At 36.2% G+C, this 24,912-nt stretch overlaps 1 protein-coding gene across 1 annotated transcript in view; it reads left to right on the top strand.

Annotated features, from left to right (window-relative positions):
• Positions 1-24,912, top strand: part of LOC106883690 (protein wntless homolog) — a 48,877-nt gene that overhangs the window by 16,199 nt on the left and 7,766 nt on the right. The window contains exons 2-10 of the mRNA XM_052975944.2: positions 8,920-9,213; positions 11,447-11,577; positions 12,877-13,032; positions 14,972-15,108; positions 15,991-16,031; positions 18,799-18,926; positions 20,795-20,892; positions 22,329-22,392; positions 23,874-24,017. Of these exons, the coding sequence (XP_052831904.1) occupies positions 8,920-9,213; positions 11,447-11,577; positions 12,877-13,032; positions 14,972-15,108; positions 15,991-16,031; positions 18,799-18,926; positions 20,795-20,892; positions 22,329-22,392; positions 23,874-24,017 (1,193 nt within the window). The remainder of the gene's footprint in view (positions 1-8,919; positions 9,214-11,446; positions 11,578-12,876; positions 13,033-14,971; positions 15,109-15,990; positions 16,032-18,798; positions 18,927-20,794; positions 20,893-22,328; positions 22,393-23,873; positions 24,018-24,912) is intronic.

The following is a 24,912-nucleotide window of genomic DNA, read 5'->3' as shown; positions in this document are numbered from 1 at the left end:
TAAGCCTAGTACTTATTCTATTGGTCTCTTTTGCTGAATGGCTAAGTGACAGGGGACATAAGCACACCAGCATCGGTTGTCAAGCAATGCTAGGGGGACAAACAAAGACACACACACACGCACACACAAATATATATATATATATATATATATATATATATATATATATATATATATATATATACACATATATACGACGGGCTTCTTTCAGTTTCCATCTACCAAATCCACTCTGGTCGGCCTGAGGCTATAGAAGAAGACACTTGCCCAAGATGCCACGCAGTGGGACTGAACCCGGAACCTCTGTTTCAATTAATTTATAAAATAGTGAATAATTGAGCAGAATAACTTTGTCCTTATTAACCTGGTGTTTGGAACATAATTTAACATGAAATTTGGATGGAAGGTTTTAATTAAGATCATTTTAAAACAGAATGTTTGTATCATAGAACCATGGAAAGGCCTCTGGTGAGTCACAGAACATAGAGACTGATAGAGTCATAAAATACTTAACCTTTTTGTTACCATATTCCTGTTTAAATACACTACATCATCATCCTTTGTTTGAATTAATTTTGAAAATAATGAAGAATTTTATAAAATAACTTTGAACATAAATTAGTATGAAATTTTGTTAGGTTTTAATTTAGATCAGTCTAATCCTTTTGTTACCAAATTCCCATTGAAACATACTGCCTCTGTTATGAACAGAATGTTTGTATCATAGCACCAGGGGACAGTTTCAAGCAGGTTGTTATCAAAAGAGTTAACCCTTGTATTTCTATTGAAATAGATTGCATTTATTTCAATTTAAATTCAAAAGCAACGGAGAATTTAGTAAAATAACTTTGTTATTATTAAGCTGGCATTTGGAACATAAATTAGCATAAATTTATGATGGAAGGTTTTGGTAACACTTTGAATCAGGATGTTAGAACCAAGGGATAGTCAGTCTTAGGTGAGTCATAGAATGCACAGATTGATATTTAACCCTTTTATTACCATATTCCTGTTGAAATACCCTGCATTTGTTTCAATTAGGATTTTAATTCAGATCAGTTTGAAACAGGATGTTTGTATCGTAGACACAAGATGGTGACTCACAGATGTAGACTGATGGAGTCATACATCCCTGTTGTTTCAGGATTATTAAGAACGGGAAGTTTATATCATAGAGGTGGGTTGGTATTAAAAGGGTTGATGACAATCCAAGACCAAATACAGTGAATTTTTCTTTTATCCCTCTGAAGTCAGTCAATTAAGTAAGTAAATTAATATATACCTGTTGGTCATCAATGATGTGTATTCATTTGTTTGACTAATTGAACTACCTGGTCATTGAGTAAACACATGAAGTGGCTGAGTATTCCAAAGCCACATGTTTACTCTTAATGTAACTCTTGGGCAGAATCATTGGTACAGTGTGTGACATGGTTGGAGTGAAGGGATTGATGTACAGATTTAGTCTATCCAGTTTCACTCATAAAGTTGGGTGTTGACTCGAGAGTATAGTAAAAAAAAAACCCAAAAAATCCCACTTGCCAAAGATGGCTTGCAGTAGAACAGAACCTGAGACCTCATGATTGCAGAGAAGAACTTCTTAACCACTCACTTGTCACACAGTTTGTTTTGATCTACATATTTTTACCCAGAAAGGTTGGGGTTGATCCTAGGTTATAGTAAGAAAAACATTTTTAAAAAAAGTGGGAAACTGTTGTTTAAAAAACTCACTTTGGAACCACATGGTTGGCACCAGAGTGACCAAAAGTTTGTAAATGGATTTAGTAGACAAAAAACTGTATGGAAGCCTATCGTCTCTCTGTCTGTCTTATATATACATATATACACATATATAATATATATACACACATGCAAACACGTGTATGTATATGTGTATATACATATAAATATATAGATATACATACACAATATAACAAGCAAACTAGCTCGTTAAGAAAATCTCTATAAAGACAGAAGCAATATTTATACTGAAAAGTAATGTTTATTACCATCTAAACATGGGTGTTCTCAAAGAACAGACAATACTGCTATTTTAACCACAGGTTGACGCCTCCTCCAGCTGGTTATTTAGTGCACTTTGCATTCGATATATGTTGCAGGCGGGGAGAGAACTTCCTATTATTCCAGCTTTTGAGGCCACAAGATCACATGATTTCAACCTTGTTATAGTCATCCTTGGTAATGGATACTTGTCTGCTCTCTCTCCCTCTCTCCCCCTCTCTCTCCAGCCGAGTAACCTTGTACCTCCTCTACAGCAAAACACCTGTTTCTGTCTCTCTCACTATAACCTTTCATCATCTGACAAAAGTCACCTCTTCCAATGATGATGATGTGTGTATATATGTATATGTTTATTGATATGTCTAAATGTTTATTGATATGTATAACCATTACTCTAAATAAACACAACAATAGTGGGCTTAGTAAATTAATTTGGTCTCTAGAGGATCATAAGAAACAATTTGATTTGGAATGGAATATTCTGATAAAAATAAATCTTTTTGTTCGCTCAGTAATGAAGAACTCTATCTCATCCTATTCCCAGAGAATTCTCTTGGAAACACGTTTAAAGAACGCGTTTATCATTGCAAACATTGACAAAAACATGCCTTTAGTTCATATAAGTAATTTCTCCCAATCTATAAAATTCGACCTTTAACTGTCTTCTTACATTTCATTTCCACTAAATATATCTATAGCTAACACCGCCAGATATTTTGAGCATCTCTATGGTGATTCCTGATGGGCCGGGGGGCTTTCCCTGGTTTCATACCCTCAATTGCTTTATCTACTAAGGTACTGTCAATTCGGATAGCTAGTCCTTCTGTTGGGTCGGCATTCGACAGACTCTCTTTCTCCCATTCATTCCCAATAAGTTATATATACCCAAATTGTGAAGTCAGTTATGTAATAACATGGAATAACAATAGTAAGAATTCAAATAAAGTAGCCCTGAAAAGGGCTTTAATGCATTCCCAGAGTATATAGAACATAGGAGGAAATACTAATAAGGTATGTATACTAAAATCGTGAAGCATGTTACGTAATAACAGGCTAATCAGATATGAGGCAATAACAATTCAAAGTAAATAACTCAGAAAAGGGTTTTTGAGCATCTCTGCGGTATAGTTAACCAGGTGATACATGAAGGAGACACACCCAATGACTGGTGTAGCAGCACTATGGTCAACTGCTACAAAAGTAAAGGTGAGGCTTTAGATGCAAATAATTACAGAGGTATCAAGTTGTTGGATCAGGTGATGAAGGTCACGGAGAGGGTCATAGCCCAACTAGTTACGGAGAGAGTCAGTCTAGATGAGATGCAGTTTGGGTTTATGCCAGGGAAAAGCACCATTGATGCTATATTTCTGGTAAGACAGCTGCAGGAGAAATACTTAGCCAAGGATAAACCTCTGTACCTGGCTTTCGTTGACATGGAGGAAGCCTTTGACAGGGTCTCCCGATCCCTTATCTAATGGTCAATAAGGAAACTAGGGATAGATGAATGGTTAGTGAGAGTTGTGCAAGCCATGTACAGGGTTATGGTTATATATATATATAATATTCAATTTATATATATATATATATATATATTGTCTGAATTGTATAGCAGTGGCTCTTCTCTAAATTGTATTTATATATATATATATATATATATATATATATATATATATATATTTATATTTATATAAATAAGGATAAGATCGATATTTAAAATATTGATCTTATCAAGTGGTCAGCATGGGAATAAAAACCATCAAAGGTAATAATTATTTAAAATTATAATACAGGGTATCAAGAGATACCACCACGCTGAAAAAATAGCAGTCAAATCCTGACTGTAAAACCACAATAAATGTCCGCATTTATATATATATATATATATATATATATTCAATTTATATATATATATATATATATATTCAATTTATTTATATACATACACACACACACACACATATATATATTCAATTTATATATGAACATGCTTTTCTACTTTTAATGTCCCCCCACGCACACACACACAATACTTATTATATGCCAACTATATCACAAAGTGCTATGTACTGTGTGACTCAGGATGGAACCAGAGGTAGCAGTGGTTGTGACAGCAGTGGTAGTGGTGTTTGAAATACAAATACAGTAAGCAGTATGTCTAATAATTGTGAATTGAACTGGTTAGGCCATCAAAGACAACACACCTTTCTTGACTCAGTTTCCTTCGTATAGTGACTGTATGAGTCAATAACGGAGACATCGTCGTCGTCGTCATCATCATCATCATCAAGATCATTTAACGTCTGTTTTCTATGTTGGTATGGGTAGGATGGTTTGACAGTAGCTGGCTACACAGAAGACTGCACTGGGCTTCCACTGTCTGCTTGGGTATGGTTCTTATGGCTAGATGCACTTCCTAACACCAACCACCCCACATAATGGACTATGTGGTTTCTCAGCCTGCTAGAAATAACAGATGAGTAGTTCCAAACTTGAACTAATAAGGACAATGCCCCACCCATTTTTAAAAACCCTTTAGCATTCAGATTGCTTTGCTGGATGTAATGTTTATCATTCACATGGTTTTGAATTAATCATGCATCATTTTGTAGTTTTGAGATTTCAATGATGCAATTATTTATTTTTAGAATGATATTGTAGAGTAGATGTGAGAGACTGGATCTAGCAGGTTTGACCAGATATGGTCGGTTTAACCCTTAAGCATTTGAACCAGCCATATCTGGTCAAAATATTCTACCTGTTTTAATCTGGGTTCTTACACAAACCATATAATATCATTCTAAAAAATTAACAGTTACTTCATCAAAATCGCAAAGCTACAATATAATGCATAATTAGTTCAAAACAATGTGAATAAATAAACATTACATTTGATGAAATAATCTGAATGTTAAAAGGTTAAATGAGTCTTCCTATAGACAGGACTACCTACACAACGAATTTTGAACTTGGCTCTGTGAATATCTAACAAACCCTTAGTGGATGCCCAGTGCTCTGCAAACTGCAGGCTGGTTTGCAAAATATTTTGTGAGATGCTCAAATGATTCTGCCAATCTACACCCTAGCACAGAACTGTAAAAACTATTTTTAATTTTGGGGTATGAATCATATTAGCACAACCATTCTGGTGCTGCCTATTTGGGGTTGCTGATTTGACATCAGACATTTCAATGATTTTCTTGTTCTCTCACCCCTCTCTGTTTATTTGTCCTCTCTCTCTCTCTCGCCCTATTTGTGTGTCCTCTTTCTCTCTCGCCATATTTATGTGTGTGAGCATGCATGCATGTATGCACATTTATACATACATATGTACGTACGCTTCCTCCATCATGATTTTCTTGGTCATATCCACCTTCTCCTGTAGAGAAAACACTCATCTGCATCATTTGTTATGATCAGACACATTCATATTGGAACAAGTAGTAGATTCACTGACACCAAACTTGCGGTCCAGAGCAGTGAAGCTTCCCTTATTTTCTGCTGCTCAGAGTAAATGGTAAACTGCATGACGCATATGTGCGAACAGCCATGCTACATGGCAGTGGAACATGGGCCATGACTTGAGGACATGCCTAAGCTTGCAAGGAATGAAGCAACTATGCTCTGCTGGATGTGTAATGTCAGTGTGCATACACGACAGATGTAAACGCCCTGAGAGAAAAGTTGGACATCAGAAGCATCAGATGTGGTGTGCAAGAGATACGACTGTACTGGTATGGTCACTTGGCAAGAATGGATGAGGACTGCTGTGTGAAAAAGTGTCAAATCCTAGCAGTAAAGGGAACCTGTGGAAGAGGTAGACCCAGGGAGATCTGAGATGAGGTGTTAAAGCACAACCTTCGAACATTGGGCCTCACCGAGGCGATGATAAGTTATGGAGACCTTTGTACTCTTATTACCACTCTAACTACTGAGCCATGTGCCTTAAATATATGTGTGTGTGTGTGTGTGTGTGTGTGTATAACCTCAGGCCAACCAAAGCCTCGTGAGTAGATTTGGTAGATGGAAACTGAAAGAAGCCCATCGTGTATATGTGTGTCTGTGTCCCCACCCCCATCACCACTTGATAACCAATGTTGGTGTATTTACGTCCCCATAACTTAATAGTTCAGCAAGAGACCAATAAAATAAGTAGCAGGTTTAAAAAAGAAGTCCCTAGTGGGGTCGATTCATTTGACTAAAAATTCAAGGCAGTGCCCCAGCATGGTCACAGTTTAATGACTGAAACAAGTAAAAGATAAAAGACAACAAATGGTTTGGTTTAATTCTGCTTTGTGTAGTCTGTCATATCAACTCACATGAGATATGACTACAGAGTACCACCAGTATAACAACCACAACAGCTATGACGCCCCATCCCTACCCATGTAACTACTATCATCATAGCTATGACTGTTATCATCTCCTCTGCCACCACCACCATCACCACTTCTACGATCATACTGTTGCTTCCAACACACTAATAATAGCATTAAAAAAAAAGGTAACATCAATATTAACACTTGTGTTTCCACTTAAGCTCTGCCCCTGCTGTTTCTTAGCTTCACTTCTTCCAAAATGCTTCTGCCAATTTCCAGAACTATTACCAACACCTGTTGTTCTGGTTGTGAATTTGTAACAACCTATATAATATATATATGTATGTATATATGTGTGTGTGTGTGTGTGTGTGAATTTATACATATATATGTGTGCGTTTGTGTGTGTGAATTTCTATATATGTATATATATATATATATAAAACACACACACACACACACACACATATACATACATACATATTATACACACACACACATATATATATATAGATATACATATGTATGTATATATACATTTTATCAGAGTAAACACAAGACAAACACAGAATCCTATCGGCAGAGGAAATTAATAGTGGAAAACAGATGTGAGCAATTGTGTATGTATATGTCGGTTTGTGTGTGCATCCACACACACACACACATAGCATGTGTGTATATATATATTTGTGTGTGTGTGTGTATCAGTTTGATGATCAAAGCTTCTAATAATTGACAGAAAACCTCTTTTCTATGCACACTCACTCACTCACACACCCACATGTACTTACACAGTCCTAATATGTACAAATAAGTCTTTATTACGTCTCTTCTGTCTCTTTAGCCTCCTCAGTATTGAGCTAATGTGGGATTCCCTACAAAGCCCCCACTATGCATCAGAAATAGCAGCTAATTCTCTTTCTAGTGAAAGGTTGAAGGACACAAATTAATAATTTACTCCTGGATACTCTAAGGTCTGCTTGGTTAGCCCTTTAACATCTTATGATAATTCTGTTTGTCACTCCCTTGCTTAGCCCCTCCGTAATGCTTCCATGTAATTAGTTGAGGTGGGAGGGAATGAAGGGGAGTGGAGAGGCAAGGCAAGACAAGGGGAGGGAGAGGTGATGAGTGAAATGTGCACTTTTTTTTCTTTTTAAATAAGGTTTTTCGTCCGTTACTTAACCTGTCTATAAATGCTTTCACATGATTAGCTGAAGGGAAAGGCAAAGAGTGAAATAAAAAGGAGAGAGAAAAAGAGGGTAAGGCGAAGAATGAGAGAGAAAGAAGGAGAGTGTTGTGTATTAAGTCTATAAAAACATGCATAGGCGCAGGAGTGGCTGTGTGGTAAGTAGCTTGCTTACCAACCACATGGTTCCGGGTTCAGTCCCACTGCGTGGCACCTTGGGCAAGTGTCTTCTACTATAGCCTTGTGAGTGGATTTGGTAGACGGAAACTGAAAGAAGCCTGTCGTATATATGTGTGTTTGTGTTTGTCCTCCCACCATCGCTTGACATCCGATGGTGGTGTGTTTACGTCCTCATAACTTAGCGGTTCGGCAAAAGAGACCGATAGAATAAGTATTAGGCTTCCAAAGAATAAGTCCTGGGGTCGATTTGCTCGACTAAAGGCGGTGCTCCAGCATGGCCGCAGTCAAATGACTGAAACAAGTAAAAGAGTAAAAGAGAGTATAGAGTATATAAAGTGTATTAAGGAATCATTGTATTCCAATTTCCTTCATTTTTCAATGATTAGCAGATGAGCGACCATCTTTTGATACAGACACAACACAGTCTACGCTTTCAGGTTTTTGGGATAAAGTTTTCAGAAATAACCAAATAAGTTAACCATTAATTCCGTGAAATATTCACAGGTCCCACTAGTTAAGATTATTCTGTGAAATATAATCATTATTTACCCATATTTCAATTAATCAGGTATTATTTTGGTAGCTTCAGGCATGGGCGTGTGGTAAGAAGCTTACTTCCCAACTACATGGTTCCGGGTTCAGTTCCACTGCATGGCACCTTGGGCAATTGTCTTCTTCTATAACCTCAGGCTGACCAAAGCCTTGTGAGTGGATTTGGTAGATAGAAAATGAAAGAAGCCTGTTGTGTGTGTGTGTGTGTGTATATATATATATATATATATATATATATATATATATATATATATATATATACACACACATACACACACACATATGTCAATGTAGGTGTGTTTTTGGGTCTGTGTTTGTTCCCCCCCCCCCATCACTGCTTGACAACTGATATTGGTGTATTTACAGGTGTTGTGTATCTACATAGCTCCTGCCATCTGGGCCCGTTTGGCTGTCCAAATGGTGGGATCTATGCAGACATCATTTCTTTGTATCCTTCTGAAGATGGGCTTTTGTGCTCGAAATATATGGTTTCTCTTTCATCTCAGCATTGTTAGAAGCCTTCCTTTTTTTGTTTATTATTCTATTTCTATACTACAATGCTTCAAGCAAACTATAATGCTCTTCTTAACTTTACTCCTTTATCTGTATTTTTCTCTTTTCCTTTCTTCCTTTATGAATTAAAAATTTTTTCTTATTTTTCAGCACCGGCGCCATCACATGTTCAGACAATTCTGGGAACAAAGTGCATTGATCGTGGGCGGCATGCACATAAAAAGCAATGGTTTATCCCAAGAGGAGAGTCTGAAAGCTGCCAGTCATTGTCGACTTTTGATGATCCCAAGGTCATGACAGAGCAGATTTCTCCAAACCAGATTGTCTTCACTTTCTGGATCCCTGGTCCGAAAGGTGGCAAGCAACTGGATATGTCCCGCTGGTTTCAGAATATCATAGCAGTGCTGCAGTTAGAGATTGCTTATGATGAAAACCACCCTATGTGTAAGTATTAAGACTTATCTATCCATTATATTAATCTTTCTCCATCTTCTGCTTCTATTTCCCTATTTTTTCTTCATCTCATTGTTACAGCAGATTAAAAAACAAGACAACCCCACCACCTCCAAAATGTAATCAAATGACTGAGTGGAAGGCAAAATTGGCAGGGCATCAGGAAGAAAAATATCTATAGGCACAGGCATGGCTGTGCTGTTGAAATGCTTTGTAAGCTTGTGGTCTCAGGTTCAGTCTCACTGCGCTGCAGTTTGGATAAATCTTTTCTATTATAGTCCTGAATTGACCAATGCCTTGTGATTGAATTTGGTAGAAGAAGATTGTGTGGAAGCCTGTTGTGTGTTTGTGCTTGTCCCCCACCATTGCCGATGACTGGTGTTTGTTTACATTCTCCGTGACTTAACAGTTTGGCAAAAGGGACTGATAGAATAAGTATCAAACTTAAAAATAAGTATTGGTGTCAATTTATTTGACTAGAACCCTTTGACCAAGGTCCAGTGACTAACAAGATCATCATCACCATTAATGCCCGTTTTCCATACTGGCATGGGTTAGATGGCTTGACAAGAACCGGTAATGTCAGGGGCGGCACCAGGTTCCGTTGTCTGTTTTGGTTTGGTTTCTATGGCTGGATGCCCTTCCTAACACCAGTAACACTGGCTACTTTTTATGTAGCGCTATCGCAGGTGCTATTTAAGTGGCACCATCACAGGTGCTTTTAAAGTGGTATCAGCACCACTGCTTTTTACGTGGCACCTTGGTTTTAGGATCTCAATTCTGTTGTGGTGGTCAGGTCTTCTCAAGTACAGTAATGCGCCACATATCTTGGTCCTCTGTCCTCTCTTTCATAAGGTTCAGCGTTTTGAGATTGGCTTTCAAAACTTCATCCCATGTCTTCACTCTCTCATAACTTCCTTAAAAGATAAAAAAAAAACATAAAAGATTACGGTACTTAGTTATGCCCCTTTATATTCTGTGTTCAAATCTTACCTTGACTGACTTTATTTACATTTTCCTATGGTCATAAAATAGAACTACTGTATTCGTAGTTGTAAGTGAACACATGTCACTTCAAAGTTAAATTAATGATAACTTTGACATCATTATTATGATGGTATTTACCCATTTAGTATTCAAACTGGACTTATCCGGCCTCAATATTCCACCAGTTTTATGTTAAGATTGGCTAGACTGGCCTTGTATCTATCCTACAATGTCATTCTAAAAATAAACAATGACATCATGAAAATCTCTGAGCTACAAAATAATGCATGATTAATTCAAAATAATATGAATAAATTACGGAGATGTACTTGGATAGCAAGTGACCTGATCTGAGATCGTGTGCTGGAATGAAAACAATTGCAGTGTGGAAGGTGTTTATAAGCCATTTAAAATAACACACAAAAACCGTTACAAATTAAATTTAAATCTTGAAGTGAATCTAACGGTTTTTGTGTGTTATTTTAAATGGCTTATAAACACTTTCCACGCTGCAATATGAATAAATAAGCATCACATTTGACAAACTAATCTGAATGCTAAAGGGTTAAGGCAGCAGGCTGGTAGAATCGTTAGCACACTGGAGAAAACACTTAGCAGTGTTTCTTCTGTTTATGTTCTGGGTACAAATGTTGCCGAGGTAAACTTCGCCTTTTATCCTTTCAGAGTCAATGTTGTCAACTGAATCCTCTCCCTAAAAGTATTGCTGTCCTTGTGCCAGAATGGTGTTTGGGACACAAATTAACATGAAATTTTTGAAGGAAGGTTTTAATTTAGATCACTTAAACAGGAAGTTTGTATTATAGAACCAAGGGTGGTCTTTGGTGGGTTAGTATCAAAAGGGTTAATCTTCTCTTTGCTTGATCTATATAGGATCATGGAAAAGAAGACAAAAAAGGAAATTTTAAATTTATAACTCCGAGGCTTATTAACATAAACTGGCTTGTAACTAAGTTTCAAACAGTTGCAGTGGAACTGTGTCAATGACCAAAGGACGCAGGATGCAGACTGAGCAATGAAAATTTTGGTACCTTGTAATAAATGATAAAGGGAAGCTAAAACAAACAGTTTCTGTATGTTTTTGAATGGCTAGAAGGAGTCTCTCTTGCTGTAATTGCTTTAGTTTCAACACCCAGTTTCAGATGAAATCACTTGCTAGACAAGTACGAATATAACCGTAGGGACTAAATATGTAATTGTTACTATATTCTTTGTACAGTGGAAAATGCCACGCTGGAAATGGAAGTGAAACTCGGTTACCGAGATCTTCATGAAGCGCCAACCGATTGGAAACTTTTGGCAGAATCTGTTGAAACCAGGAAACTGGATTGTACCATTGATGAAGAACAGGTAAGTAATTCTTTAGTGGTGGTTTTGGGTTCTATCCCACTGCATGGCACCTTGAGCAAGTGTCTTCTACTACAATTTTTTTTTTTTTGGTCTTTTTTAAAAGAAAGACTTTCTTCAGAATCTAAAAACAGCAAGCAATAGGGATCTTTGTATATGCTATATGTATCTGTGTATGTTTGTGGAGGCTTTCAGAGATGTGCTTTTCTTTGGTGTGTGTGTGTGTGTGTGCATGCGCATGATTTTTAAGCCCATAGTGTAAAAATAAGCCAAAATACCATACCTGTAAGTTTGCATTTTGGTTACTTTGCTGATACTTCCTCTCTTATAATATATATATATTTAGTGAATGATTGTAATAGTAATGTGAGTGTGTTGTTGATTTTTGGTTGCATTTTTATTTTTTGTCTTCTCACTGAATACTCCTATGTTATCTTGGATGGAAGAGTCTCTTGTGTTTGTGTGTGTGTGTGTGTGTGTATATATATATATATATATATATATATATATATATATATATGTATATGTATGTAATGTATGTATGTACAAGGTATAGTCAAGAAGTATCTAACCTTTGGCCAAAAAACAAGTAATATTAAAAAACTCACCATTTTGATTTCGTCTCCTTCAAAGTATTCGCCTTGGGAGTCTACACATTTCTGTCAGCGTTCCTGCCACTACTGGAAACATTTCTGGAAATCACTTTTTGGGATGCTGTACAGCTATGCCATTGAAGTTTGCTTGATGTTCTCTGTTGATTCAGATCTCCCTTTGAGTGCTTTTTTTGAGCTTTTGGAATAGCCATAAAGCACACAAAAGCCAAATCTGGGGAGTAGGAAGCCTGACAAACAAGTGGTGTGTTTTGCTTGACGAGGAAGGCTTGGACAATGTGGGCGGAATGAGTGAATGCGTTGTCGTAGTGGAGATGTCAGTTCTTTGCTGCCCACAGCAATATATGTATATATTTGTGTGTGTGTATGTTTTTGTGTCTGTGTTTGTCTCCCCACCATTGCTTGACAACTTAGGGGTTTGGCAAAAGAGACCGATAAGATAAATATGAGATTTACACTGATCAGTTCTGGGGTTGATTTCTTTGTCTAAAAATTCCTTTAAGACCGTACTCCAGCATGGTCACAGTCAAATGACCGAAACAAGTATTGTGTATTCTTTTTACTGATAGTTAACACTAAACATAATGCTAGAGGGCCCCAGAAGGGAAAGATAGTTAAATTAAACAGGGCAGAAACTGAACCTTTGTCCTACATTTTCATATCTCCTTTTCATATTTTTCCTTTTTTGCAGAAGAAAGCACAGAATCATTACAAATGCAATTTGGTGCCTTTCTTTGAATTGGGAAGTTGTCATTATGACTATTATTTAGTGAATCTGAGAATTCCAGTCCACGAACACAAGATTACCAACACGGGAATAGGAAAATTACAAGATATATGGGTTGTTGTGAGTATTTGCATTTTTTTCTTTCATTACTTTATGCTGTCTTAGTCTTTTCTTTTTTTCTGATTCTCTCTCTGTTTGGCAAATATCTGAGTTCTTTTTTTTTCTTTAATTTCATTCCCTTATTAGAATATCACCACCACCATCATCATCATCAAATGTCCATTTTCCATGCTGGTATGGGTTGGGCAATTTGACAGGAGCTGGTCAGCTAGAGCAGGGGTTTTCAAACTGGTTCGCAGACCACAGGGGGTCCGTGGACAGCAAATACTTTTTATGGGCAATTTGATTTTATATGTTTTTTAATCGAGATCTTTTAATTGACAATAAACCTATTTGTTAAATACTGTTAAATAAATAAATGTAAAAATATATGTTATTTTAAGCAAATATTTATGTTTAAATTTCATAAGCATTTATAAGGGGGGTCCCTAAGGTAAAGCCTGAAATATAAAGGGGTCCACAAGTCAAAAAGTTTGAAAACCCCTGAGCTAGAGGACTGCGTCAAGTTCCAATGTCCACTTTGGCATAGTTTATGTGGCTGAATGTCCTTCCTAATGCTAGCAGTGAGGCTGCTACCAAGTGACTCACAATTCAAGACCCCTCAATTGAGGTGGGTGTAATGTCCAGTTCCCTAAGCTTGCATGAGGAAATTGGATGTTAAAAGAGAGTTTCTAGAGTCAGATGCCTTTCCTGTCACCAACTCTCTCTTGCTAATTTCCCAGTCTGTTGAACAATAGACAGCTCAAAAACTGGATGCAAAGGACCCCTTATCAATGAGCCCTTTGTTTACCAAGATCACGCATGTCACAGCATGTCAAAGAAAAAAAAATTCTGGACATAGAAGTAGAGATCACCATAGTGATTGGTGAATGAGGATGGAGTGGTGGTCAATATAAATGAGTTGGAGGGAAAGTAGGGGAGAGAAGGTGATGACTGGCAGTGCAGAAAGGGTAAAGAGTAACAGAATAAATAACAATAAATACAGGTCGTTGCCAGTGCCGCTGGACTGGTTCCTGTGCAGGTGGCACGTAAAAAATACCATTTTGAGCATGGCCGTTGCCAGTACCGTGTGACTTGCCCCCGTGCCGGTGGCACGTAAAAGCACCCACTACACTCTCGGAGTTGTTGGCGTTAGGAAGGGCATCCAGCTGTAGAAACTGCCAGATCAGATTGGAGCCTGGTGCAGCCATCTGGTTCACCACATTGTTACACATTAGCTACATGATGACACCATTATCACCAGTCTAAATTCAGAAGTGTCTCAGTAATCTCTTGCACTGCTAATTGAATGCATTCTTGAAGTTCAGCTTAACTATTTCTCCATCCTGCAGATGGAGGTAGACAAAATGATTGCAACCAAATTGAAAAAAAGCTGTCATGGACAGATAAGCTGGATCCAACCAGAAAGAAAATAAAATTATAAAGAAAAATAATAAAAATTATAAAATTTATTAACAAAATAAAAAATTTATACACTTTTAACACGTAAAATATGATAAACATAAATAAAAGTGGTTTTAAAAAAAAAATTGTCTGATTTCACTGAAATGGATAGTTAACCCATTACCTCCCATAATTCTATTAACTGGAATTTTTTTTTTATGAAACTTTGATTTCTAGCATAAAACAGCCTTAGAAACACGCTGGAATGATGAAAATAACATTTCAAAATAATATTTTAAATAGAAATAAGCGAGATATTGGATGAAAAATTAGCAAACCTCATTTGAATATCAGAGAAATATACCTAGTAGATATAGCAAAAAAGGTTAGATATGTGTAAATATTGACAGATAATTACGAAATTTGTAATTTTTAAGTGATCTCATATGAGATCACTGGTAGGTAATGGGTTAATTCTAGGACACCCTGTATAAATATTATGTCTCCCTTGAATTTGTATGGCTGTTTATATTTGTTCATTCTGGCTTCTTTTCAGGCAATTAGTCAAACGGGAGGTTTTACTGAAGTTTGGTTATCATTGAAAACTGTCATGTTCTTCTTGTTATTGCCCTGCCTGATATGGTTTTGGCGCCGGATCTTGATGCTGGACAGGGGACCAAACCTGTTGGAAAGGTGAGCAGATTTGGTGAATGCACGAGATTTTGTATGTCTGTGTGCTTGTGTCTGTTTGTTATGTATGTGAGTGTGTGCGCGTGTGTGTGTGTGTGTATATATATATCACACATGGGTGCATCTATGCAGCACTGGAACAAGTGTATTGTATGTGGCACTGGCATGAGTGCATTTTACATGATTTTACTCAGCTCCACAATTTTAATAATAATATGTGCCAGCGTGGCTGTTTGGGTAAGAAGTTTGTGTCCTGACTCTTTGGTTTTGGGTTCAGTTCCACTTCATGACACCTTTGGCAGTTGTCTTCTGCTGTAGTCCTGGGCTGACCCAAAGACTTGTAAGTGGATATGGTTGATGGAAACTGAAAGAAGCCTGTTGTGTGTATATATATATATATATATATGTACATACCTACATCTATATGTATACATACATGTATATATGGGTACAGGACATCAAAAAAACATTAAACACAATAAGAAACAAAAAACGAAAACAGAAAAAAGAACTTTTTTCGAACAACGAAAAAAACAAACTGAGAAAAGAGACATGCAACATAAAGAGTATATTCTTTCGTCAGTTGTTCTTGTCCATCTACTCTGCGTTTTATATATATATATATATGGTTGCTGGACAATTTTCACAATAGAATGCCTTATTTCAATTTGTTTTGTTCCATGTCTTCTCTGATGGACAGACTTCTTGTTCAGGACAGATTTTTGCATTATTTTGGACGATTCATAATATATCAATAAACTAAATTATTGCACATGCATGCACCCCCCCACCCCCTATATTACTAAGTAGTAACACTCCACCCACTCCTCCAATCTTTTCTCACTTCAGATTTTATTCTTAGTTTTTCTTTTTTTTGTTTTACAGAACTTTATTTTCTCTTGGAATTGCTCTAACGGTATTAAACTGTAAGTATTTTTACTATATACACATATGCACTCTCTCTCTCCCTCTCTTCTCTGTGTTTCAGACACACACACACACACACACATATGTATATGTATATGTGTATATATATATATATGTGTGTGTGTGTGCATATGTATAATACAGGGTGTCCACAAGGTCTGGCTACATGGAGTAAATAAAATCATAACATAAACAATTAAATATAAGAAATAATAATTTCTTAAAGTATGTGTTAATCCCCATGTACCCAGACTTTGTTGACACCCTGTATATGTGTATGTGTATATATATGTATAGCTATATGTATATGTGTGTATACATATATATAAGAAGATATATAAATACATGCATATATATGGATATATATATGTATGTGTGTGTGTATATATATATATATATATATATATATATATATATATATTCAGAAGAGTGGTACAACAAAGCATCAATATTTACTGGAAAATAGCAATCGATACAATTACGACGCTATTGTAAAGCTTCACTGCGTATATACTGGCAAAATCGTGTGTATGCAACAAACATGAAAAATTTGTCTTACCTCTAGGAAGAACATTTGATAAATGTACAACCAAGATTAAGGATAATGCAGGACCGGTTTCAGACTCTTCAAATACGTTTCACAACGTAAATTTGATCAGTCTTCATCAGCTGTATTTACCTAGACAATATTTCAAATGTTGCCACATCAATGCCAAGTATACTCGCCCGAACGCCCAGCCGTTAACGGAACTGAGATCAGTGAAGAAGTTATCAATGAAAAATATTTCAATACAAATGTATTAATTTCCAGCAAACTATAGCCCTATAAGGGTATATATATATAAATTCAGAAGAGTGGTACAACAAGGCACCAATATTTACTGGAAAATATTCTGTATTGTATTGAAATATTTTTCATTGATATAGATATAGATATAGATAGATATCTATCTACCTATCTGTATATGTAATGGAGGTAACTATCTTGCCTCAGGTTCAGCCCTATTGCATGGCATCTTGTGAGCCTTCTACTAAAGTCACTGGTTAATTAATGCCATGTCAAAGACATTGGTTGACAAAAAACACAGCCTGTCATGTGTGTGTGTGTGTGTGAATACATGCTCAGTGTTTCATTTCGCTATTGTTCCTTTGTGGTTATTCTGAGCTGGCATGGGTTGGAAGAGGCTTGAAGCGGCAATGTTCTTTAGTCTTCTAGTCTTCACATGTCAGACTGCTGAGCTATGCGATACATTGTCAATGTGGGACATGGATAAACATCACTGCTTCTCAAATTATTTTGCTGTGAAGATATATAGAAACACACACACACACAAACACACCTGAAGATAAATAAAGAGTAAACCATCTGCAACATTCTATAAAAGAATGCTTTAATCTGTAAAATGGTTTATCCTAATGTTAATCAATATTTGCATTGTGCTTAAAATTTTAGGCATACGTCGTTGTCTTTTGCATCTTTCTCTGTCTTTTTATCTCTCTGTTTCTCTCTCTCTCCTTTCCATCCCTTTTCTTTTTGTCTTTCATCTTAGTCTTTCTCTCTATTTCTATCTCTGTCTTTTCATTTCTCTTCTCTTTCTCCCTGTCTTTTAATGAGTCTCTCTCTCTCTCCTTTTCTCTGTCTTTTCATCTCAGTCTCTTTCTCTCTCTCTCTCTCTAACTGTCTTTTCATCTCTCTTCTCTCTCCACTTTTCATCTGTCTGTCTGTCTGTCTCTCTCTCTCTCTCTCTACCTGTCTTTTCATCTCTCTTCTCTCTCCTCTTTTTTCTTTGTCTTTTTATCTCTCTCTCTCTCTCTCTCTCTCTGTATCTTTTTATCTCAGTAGTCTTCTTTCCCTTTCTCTCTTTCTTTTCATCTCTGTCTCTGTCTTGCTCTCACATATAAGATCTTTCTGTCTCTCTTCCAACAACAACAACAATACTAATACGACATCAGATGATAATGGTTTCAAATTATGGCATGAGACCAGCAAGTTCAGGGTGAGGTTAAGTCAATTACATTGACCCTAGTATCCAACTGGTACTTATTTCATCGACCCCGAAAGGATGAAAGGCAGAATCAACCTTTGTGTTATTTGAACTCAGAATGTAAAGACAGACGAAATGCCACTTAGCATTTTGCCCGGTGTACTAACAATTCTGCCAACTCACCGCCATAATAATAATAATGCCCGGATGCAGTACCAGGCAGTGGCTCTCATGGCTTCTGATCTTAATTGATTGGAAGTGTTATCATGTACGTTGTTTTGTCTTGGTATAAAAAGATGGGCTACAGCAAATATTCTGCTTAATACCACAGATTTGCTTGTCAGCTGTTTGACCTTAACCAGTTGAGCATGTCCCTTGGTGGTTGACGATATGTGCATCTCTGATCACAAGCAGAAGTAGTGGGGGAGCATCATAGCCATGTGTTGAGAGGAATTGTTTGGGGTTTGAAACATGGGTGTTTCGTTCAACATCCTTAAACAACTCTTATTTAGGGAGCTTTTGAGCAGGATGGGCCACTCAAACTGAAGAAAATTCTAACTGGCCTTCACCTGCAAGGTCATGTGTTGTTTATCTTGATATGAGATCATCATTTTGTGCACATATGGTTGTGATGCATGTGCCTGGTGTACCCTTATCAGACGAGTAGTCATGATGGGTATACTAGGCTTCATGTATTTGTACCCCAGTGTCACTTTGATGGCATGCACTGCTCTTTCACTCAATAATTAATAATGACCCTTGTTTGTCTCTTTGTCTGCAGCACCTATCGAATGGATGACTCTGTGGATCAACATGCCATTTATGTTGCTACTAAGTGATATCCGACAGGGAGTTTTTTACGCTATCCTTCTCTCATTTTGGTTAATTTTCGTAGGAGAGCACATGATTGTGAGTATATTCCTTATTTTACTAGTTTGCCTTTTCCCTCACTGTTCTTGTTAATTATGTTGTTGCCAACTGATTACTTGTTGTTAACTGTCATCACCACTCATTCTTATCACTTGTCATCACCACTCAACTTATCACTTGTCAACAAACTCATCTTATGTTGTTGCTAACACACCACTCATTATACTAACTTACCACTTGTTAACTAACCCATCATGTATTGCTACTAATTTACTACTTGTCATTGCTAACTCATCATTGTCGTTGCTAACTCGCCATTTTTCTTATTCATTGTCATGTTTACAATTTTTTTTCATTGCTAGCTTTGTTTAGACTAGTGGTTCTCAACTGGGGTCTGTATAACCCCTTGGGGCCCATATAAAATTATTAGGAGTTCACGTAAGCAAAATAGTAAATTGGGATCCAGCAAGAAACCTGTTGTACTGCAGCCCTTTCTTTCATACTTTAAGCCCCTCATCTCCGAGCATAAAGTGAACCTCTTTTGGGATCTTGCAAGCTGCCTGGCAACTTCACTAGTGCTGGTGGAATGGAAAAAAGAAAGTACCTAGGTATGTACGGTAAAGTAGTTGGCATATTAGGAAGGGCATCCAGTCACCTAAACAACATCAAAGTAGAAAGTGGAGCACAATGTAGTCTGTCCTTGGACCCATCAAATCGTGTCAAACTATCCAACCCATGCTTAGCATAGAACATGGATGTTCACCATCATCATCATCCTTTAATGTCTGTTTTGCCACGCTGGCATGAGTCAGATGGTTTGACCAGAGCTGGCAAGCCAGAGAGCTGCACCAGGTTCGAATCTGATTTGGCGTGATTTCTACAACTGGACATCCTCTCTAACGTGTGCTGGCTGTTATTAACGTGGCACCGGCACAGGACTCTCGCAGGACCATTCTCTTCACTAGAGGATGCGACCTTGAGACTTCTGCTGTGGAGGATGGGTTTCTTGAGTACAGCAAGGTGCCACCTATTTCAGTCCTTTGTCATTTTGTTCGAAAGGTTCACCATTCTGAGATTGTCCTTCAGTATTTTGTCCCATGAAAATGATGGTGGTGATACACAAACACTCTCTCTCTGTCTCTGTCTCTCTCTGTCTCTCTCTCTCTCTCTCTCACACGCACACACACACAATTGCTAACTAATTATTCACTATCTTCTAACTTGTTGGTACAAATCTGCCATTCATCTTTGCTAACTCATTCCCTGGTGTTGCTAACTTGTATAAGGTTGTTGCTAACTCCGTTCTCATGGTTTCTAACTCAGCTGTTGCTGTTCACATCAACCTGCCTCCTGTTGTTACTATTGCGTTAGTATTCTGGCTCATTATGTTCTGATTTCAAATTCCACCTGTAGGTTCCTTGTGCTGCTAACATCATCATTATTACCATCACCATCGTCATCATCATTTAGAACACTACTACCATTTCCATCACCTCCACTCCCACCACTAACACATGCTTTGATCATTGTTGTTTGTCATCATCATCATCACCATCAGCAACACCACCATTACTACCATCATCATTATCATCATCATCATCACCACTCCACTACCACCACTGCAGCTGCCATCATCTCCATCAATACCTTTGACTTTTTATGTTATATTTTAACTTTAAAATTCAGAACCTATTTCCCGACTTAAAAATCCATTTCCTCCTTCTGTTTAAATATTTTATATTATATATATTCTTTTTCTATTTTTTTCTATCTTAAACCATCACCACCACCTCTGCCACCACCACCACCACCACCACTACTACCAACACTACTGTTATCCTTCTCCATCACTTACACTCATTCACACACACTCTGCGCTATGCCATACCATCATTCAACTGCTGTAGGATCAAATGGATCGGAACCGGATCTCTACATACACGAAGCATCTTGCTGCTGTCGGATTTGGGTGTATAATGCTATTCGTGTTTGAAATGTGTGAACGGTAAGATCTATTAATACAACAACAACTTACATAATAATCTACTTAAGCCCTTCACTCCCTGTTGAGCACAGGTGGGCAACAACTTTTCTCTACTGTTCTTATATATTTATCTATCTATTCATCAATAAATAATGTGTCTGAAACAGCTGTAGTGAATCTCAACCATTTTGTGTTCTTTCTATATACATATATATGTATAATATATATATATATATATAAATATATATATATATATATATATATATATATATACGTATAAGAAGGGATGACCACTGAGTGGACATCCAATATGCTAGAAAGAGGTATGTGTGTGTGTGTGTGTAATATATATGCACACACACACTTATACATGCATGCGTATATACATTATATATATATGTACACAAAAACATATAAGAAATTGAATAACTGACAAGGCAATGAGAAATTATGTCAGGAACTTATTTATGAAGCATATGTGTATTTATTGAGTTCTAACACCAGGTTATTAGTGTCACTATGCCTAAATGAAATAATAAAATATATATTTATATAATTTAAAATTTAGGGTTCAGCAAGTATTGCTTCACCACACATCGAAAATTAGAAATAGCAGCTAAACCTACTATTTCTCTACTAAAATACGACTCCCCAAAACAGTAGTACTCGCAAACTACTGCTTTTGTAATTTGTGAGTATTACTGTTTTGGGGAGTCATATTTTAGTAGAGAAATAATAGTTTTGGCTGCTATTTCTAATTTTCGATGTGTGGTGAAGCAATACTTGCTGAACCCTAAATTTTAAATTGTGTATTTACCGATAATGGCTTTTAACATACCGAACTACTTGGTAAAATTACTAATCATCAATTAATTATTAATTTTTACCCTATGTCTGTATGAGTATATATTTATATAGATAGATATATACATACATATATGTATAAATATACACACATTCCTAAATATATGCGTGTGTGTGTGTATATATACATACTTATATATATACAAGAATAAGGGCAGAGAATCGTCAATTAATAATAGAATTAATAATTAACAATTTTGCCAAGTAGTTCAGTATGAAAAAAACCCTTTATCAGTAGAACTATTTATCATCATAAATATACAGGGATTAGCAATTGAGGAGAAGCAACTCAATTGCTAATCCCTGTATATTTATGATGATAAATAGTTCTACTTATATATATATATATATATACATATATATATATATATATGTATGTATGTATGTATGTATATATATATGTGCACATACACATATACATGCATGCATATATGTTAAACATATGCACACACAAACACACTCATACACACAGATGCAGACACACATATCAATATTTTTGTTCGTCCACATCCACATACTTATGTATAAGCCTTACATGTGCGTGTGTATGTATACATACACATATACTTACATTTTTTCTTTACCAATTGCAGAGGTGTTCAGTTGAAAAACCCATTCTTCAGTATCTGGGCAACTAAAAATGGAACCAATCTTGCCGTATCCTTCATTTATTAATATATATATACGCATACACACATACATATATATATATATGTATATATATATATGTTATATGTATGTATATATGCATTTCTGGGGGCTTTAGTCAAAATTTGAACTCTGAACTTATAACCGATATTAATTTTATTTATTTATTTTTTATTATTTTTCCTGCTTTTTTTTTTTTTTACAAAACTAATTACAATTTCCCTTTTTTTTGTGTGGGTTTTACTTAAAGAATATCAGTTTTTTAAAAATTCTATTACATGCATTTCTTTATTTTTGTGTGTGTTTGTTTTGCTTTTTCATTCATTTTCCTATTTGAGTCTTTTGAAAGCAGTTTTAATTAATATTTCTAGGCTTAATTAAATCTGAGCAAAGTTGATTTAATTAAAATATTTATTGAAAGTCAGTTGATATATTCTCTGTAGTTGTGCGTAAGTGTGTATGTATTTGTGTATTTTTATAGTGTTTTTGTGTATATTATTTTTTGTAGTTTGCATATTTTTATAAAGTTTGTGTATATCTTTGTAGTGTATCTGAATATACTTTCGTAGTGTGTATATTTTTGTTAAATTTTTATATTTCTCTATTGCTTATCTATATCTTCAAAATGTCTATGTGTATATATTTTGTAATGTGTGTGTAATAGAAGAGTTGTGTACCATTAATCTCATTTTCTCAAGACCAGGTCAAAACAACAGGGGATGGAGACAGATGCAGTGAATAATCAAGATATCTCACTTGCCTCATCAGCTCTCTGTACTCCACCATGCTAGTATGTTAACCCTTATATGGGACCCTGACAGGCACTACTATTCTGGGTGAGAGTTACTGGTATTCTGTTAGTGATAGTCACGTGGGTTCCAGTTGATCCAATCAACAGAACAGCCTGCCTGTGAAATTAGTGTACATGTAGTTAAGCACTCCACAAACATGTGTACCTTTAATGTAGTTCTCAGAGATATCCAGCGTGACACAGAATTTGAAAAAGGCTGGCCTTTGAATTACGGGTACATCTCACTTTTGCCAGCTGAGTGGACTGGAGCAATGTGAAATAAAGTGTCTTGCTCAAGGACATAATGTGTCACTGGGAATCAAACTCATGATTTTATGATTGTGAGACAAATACCCTAACCATTAAGCCAAGCACTTTCCCTCTAGGTGAGAGTAGACCTAGGAACAGTAGTGTCTAAGAGGTGTTTCCACACCTGCTCATAACCCAGGAACATTTGAACTAGGGCTCCCACTACTGGAGGCTGTCAAAAGTCATACCCATCATTCATGCATGCACACACACACAGAGGCATAAATACATACACAAAGCAAACATACAAGATGTCACACATTCATCAAGTTTGCTCACCTTTTCAAACAGGAATGGTGTGTGAAGGCCACATGCCTTTATATACATCATCATCATCATCATACACACCTTTCATTAATTTTGATGGTTATTTTCCTTAACAATGTTTCAGCTCGGATCAGTGATACTTGCAGGGGTTGCTGCTAGTCTTTATTTTGTCTTCCTTTGTTACATGATTTTCAAAGTGTTTAAGACGATAAGCTTGAAAAAGACTGTACTTCCTCACATGAGTTCATCCCGCAGAAAATATTACCAGGTAAACAAGGACACTTTTCTGTTTTGCATTATTGTTATATGGTGTTTGATATATGCATTTGTGATATACTTATGGGATCCCAGGTGTGGGGTGCAATAGAGTATATATATTACATCTGTGTGGCTTCACAGATGTGGTGCATTTATTGGATCTCCTGGTGTGATGCACTTTGGATCACCAGGTGTGATGCACTTAGAGTTAATCTCCAAATGTGATATATATGACTGCATGGTTGAAGGTATGTGCCCCTATGTGTGTGTTTACTGTGTCTACACATACATACCTATAGACTGAGTTTGTCTATATATATCCATATATATATATATATATATATATATATATATATATATATACTTAATGTGGCAGTCCCAGGAAAGGGAAGAATGCTACTGCCATTTAGCCCCAAGAAACACTGTTTCCAGTTGGCTACATGACACAAGCGTTCTGTATCCTTAAGTTTTTGAGCAGGAAAGATAAGCACCTCTACCCAATAAAGCCAGCATCCAGAGACTAGTTTCAGGGTAGTTGCCCTTTATCAGTTTTGGAGTAGCTTGGCCTTGCTAGCTCTAAATCACTGTTGAAAACTTATAGAATTTCAAGTGAAATAAATTCACTGATCTACAAAATTAGAAATATTGCATTTCTAAATCTCTCATTATTTCCTGGGACTGTCACATTAAGTTGGCAACAAACCATCACTTTATCGTACTGCTACTGCATAACTCTCTGAGAGATTTAGAAATGCAATATTTCTAATTTATATATATATATATATATATATATATATATATATATATATATAATATATATATATATATATATGTATGTATATATATATATATATATTATGTATGTATGATATATATATATCATATATATATATGTATATATACTA

Source organism: Octopus bimaculoides, chromosome 23 (genome assembly GCF_046866305.1).
Source record: "Octopus bimaculoides isolate indiv1 chromosome 23, ASM4686630v1, whole genome shotgun sequence".
In the NCBI taxonomy this organism is placed as follows: Eukaryota; Metazoa; Mollusca; class Cephalopoda; order Octopoda; family Octopodidae; genus Octopus; species Octopus bimaculoides.
Note: the sequence above shows the minus strand (reverse complement) of the source record. Positions and strands in the feature narration are given on the sequence as shown.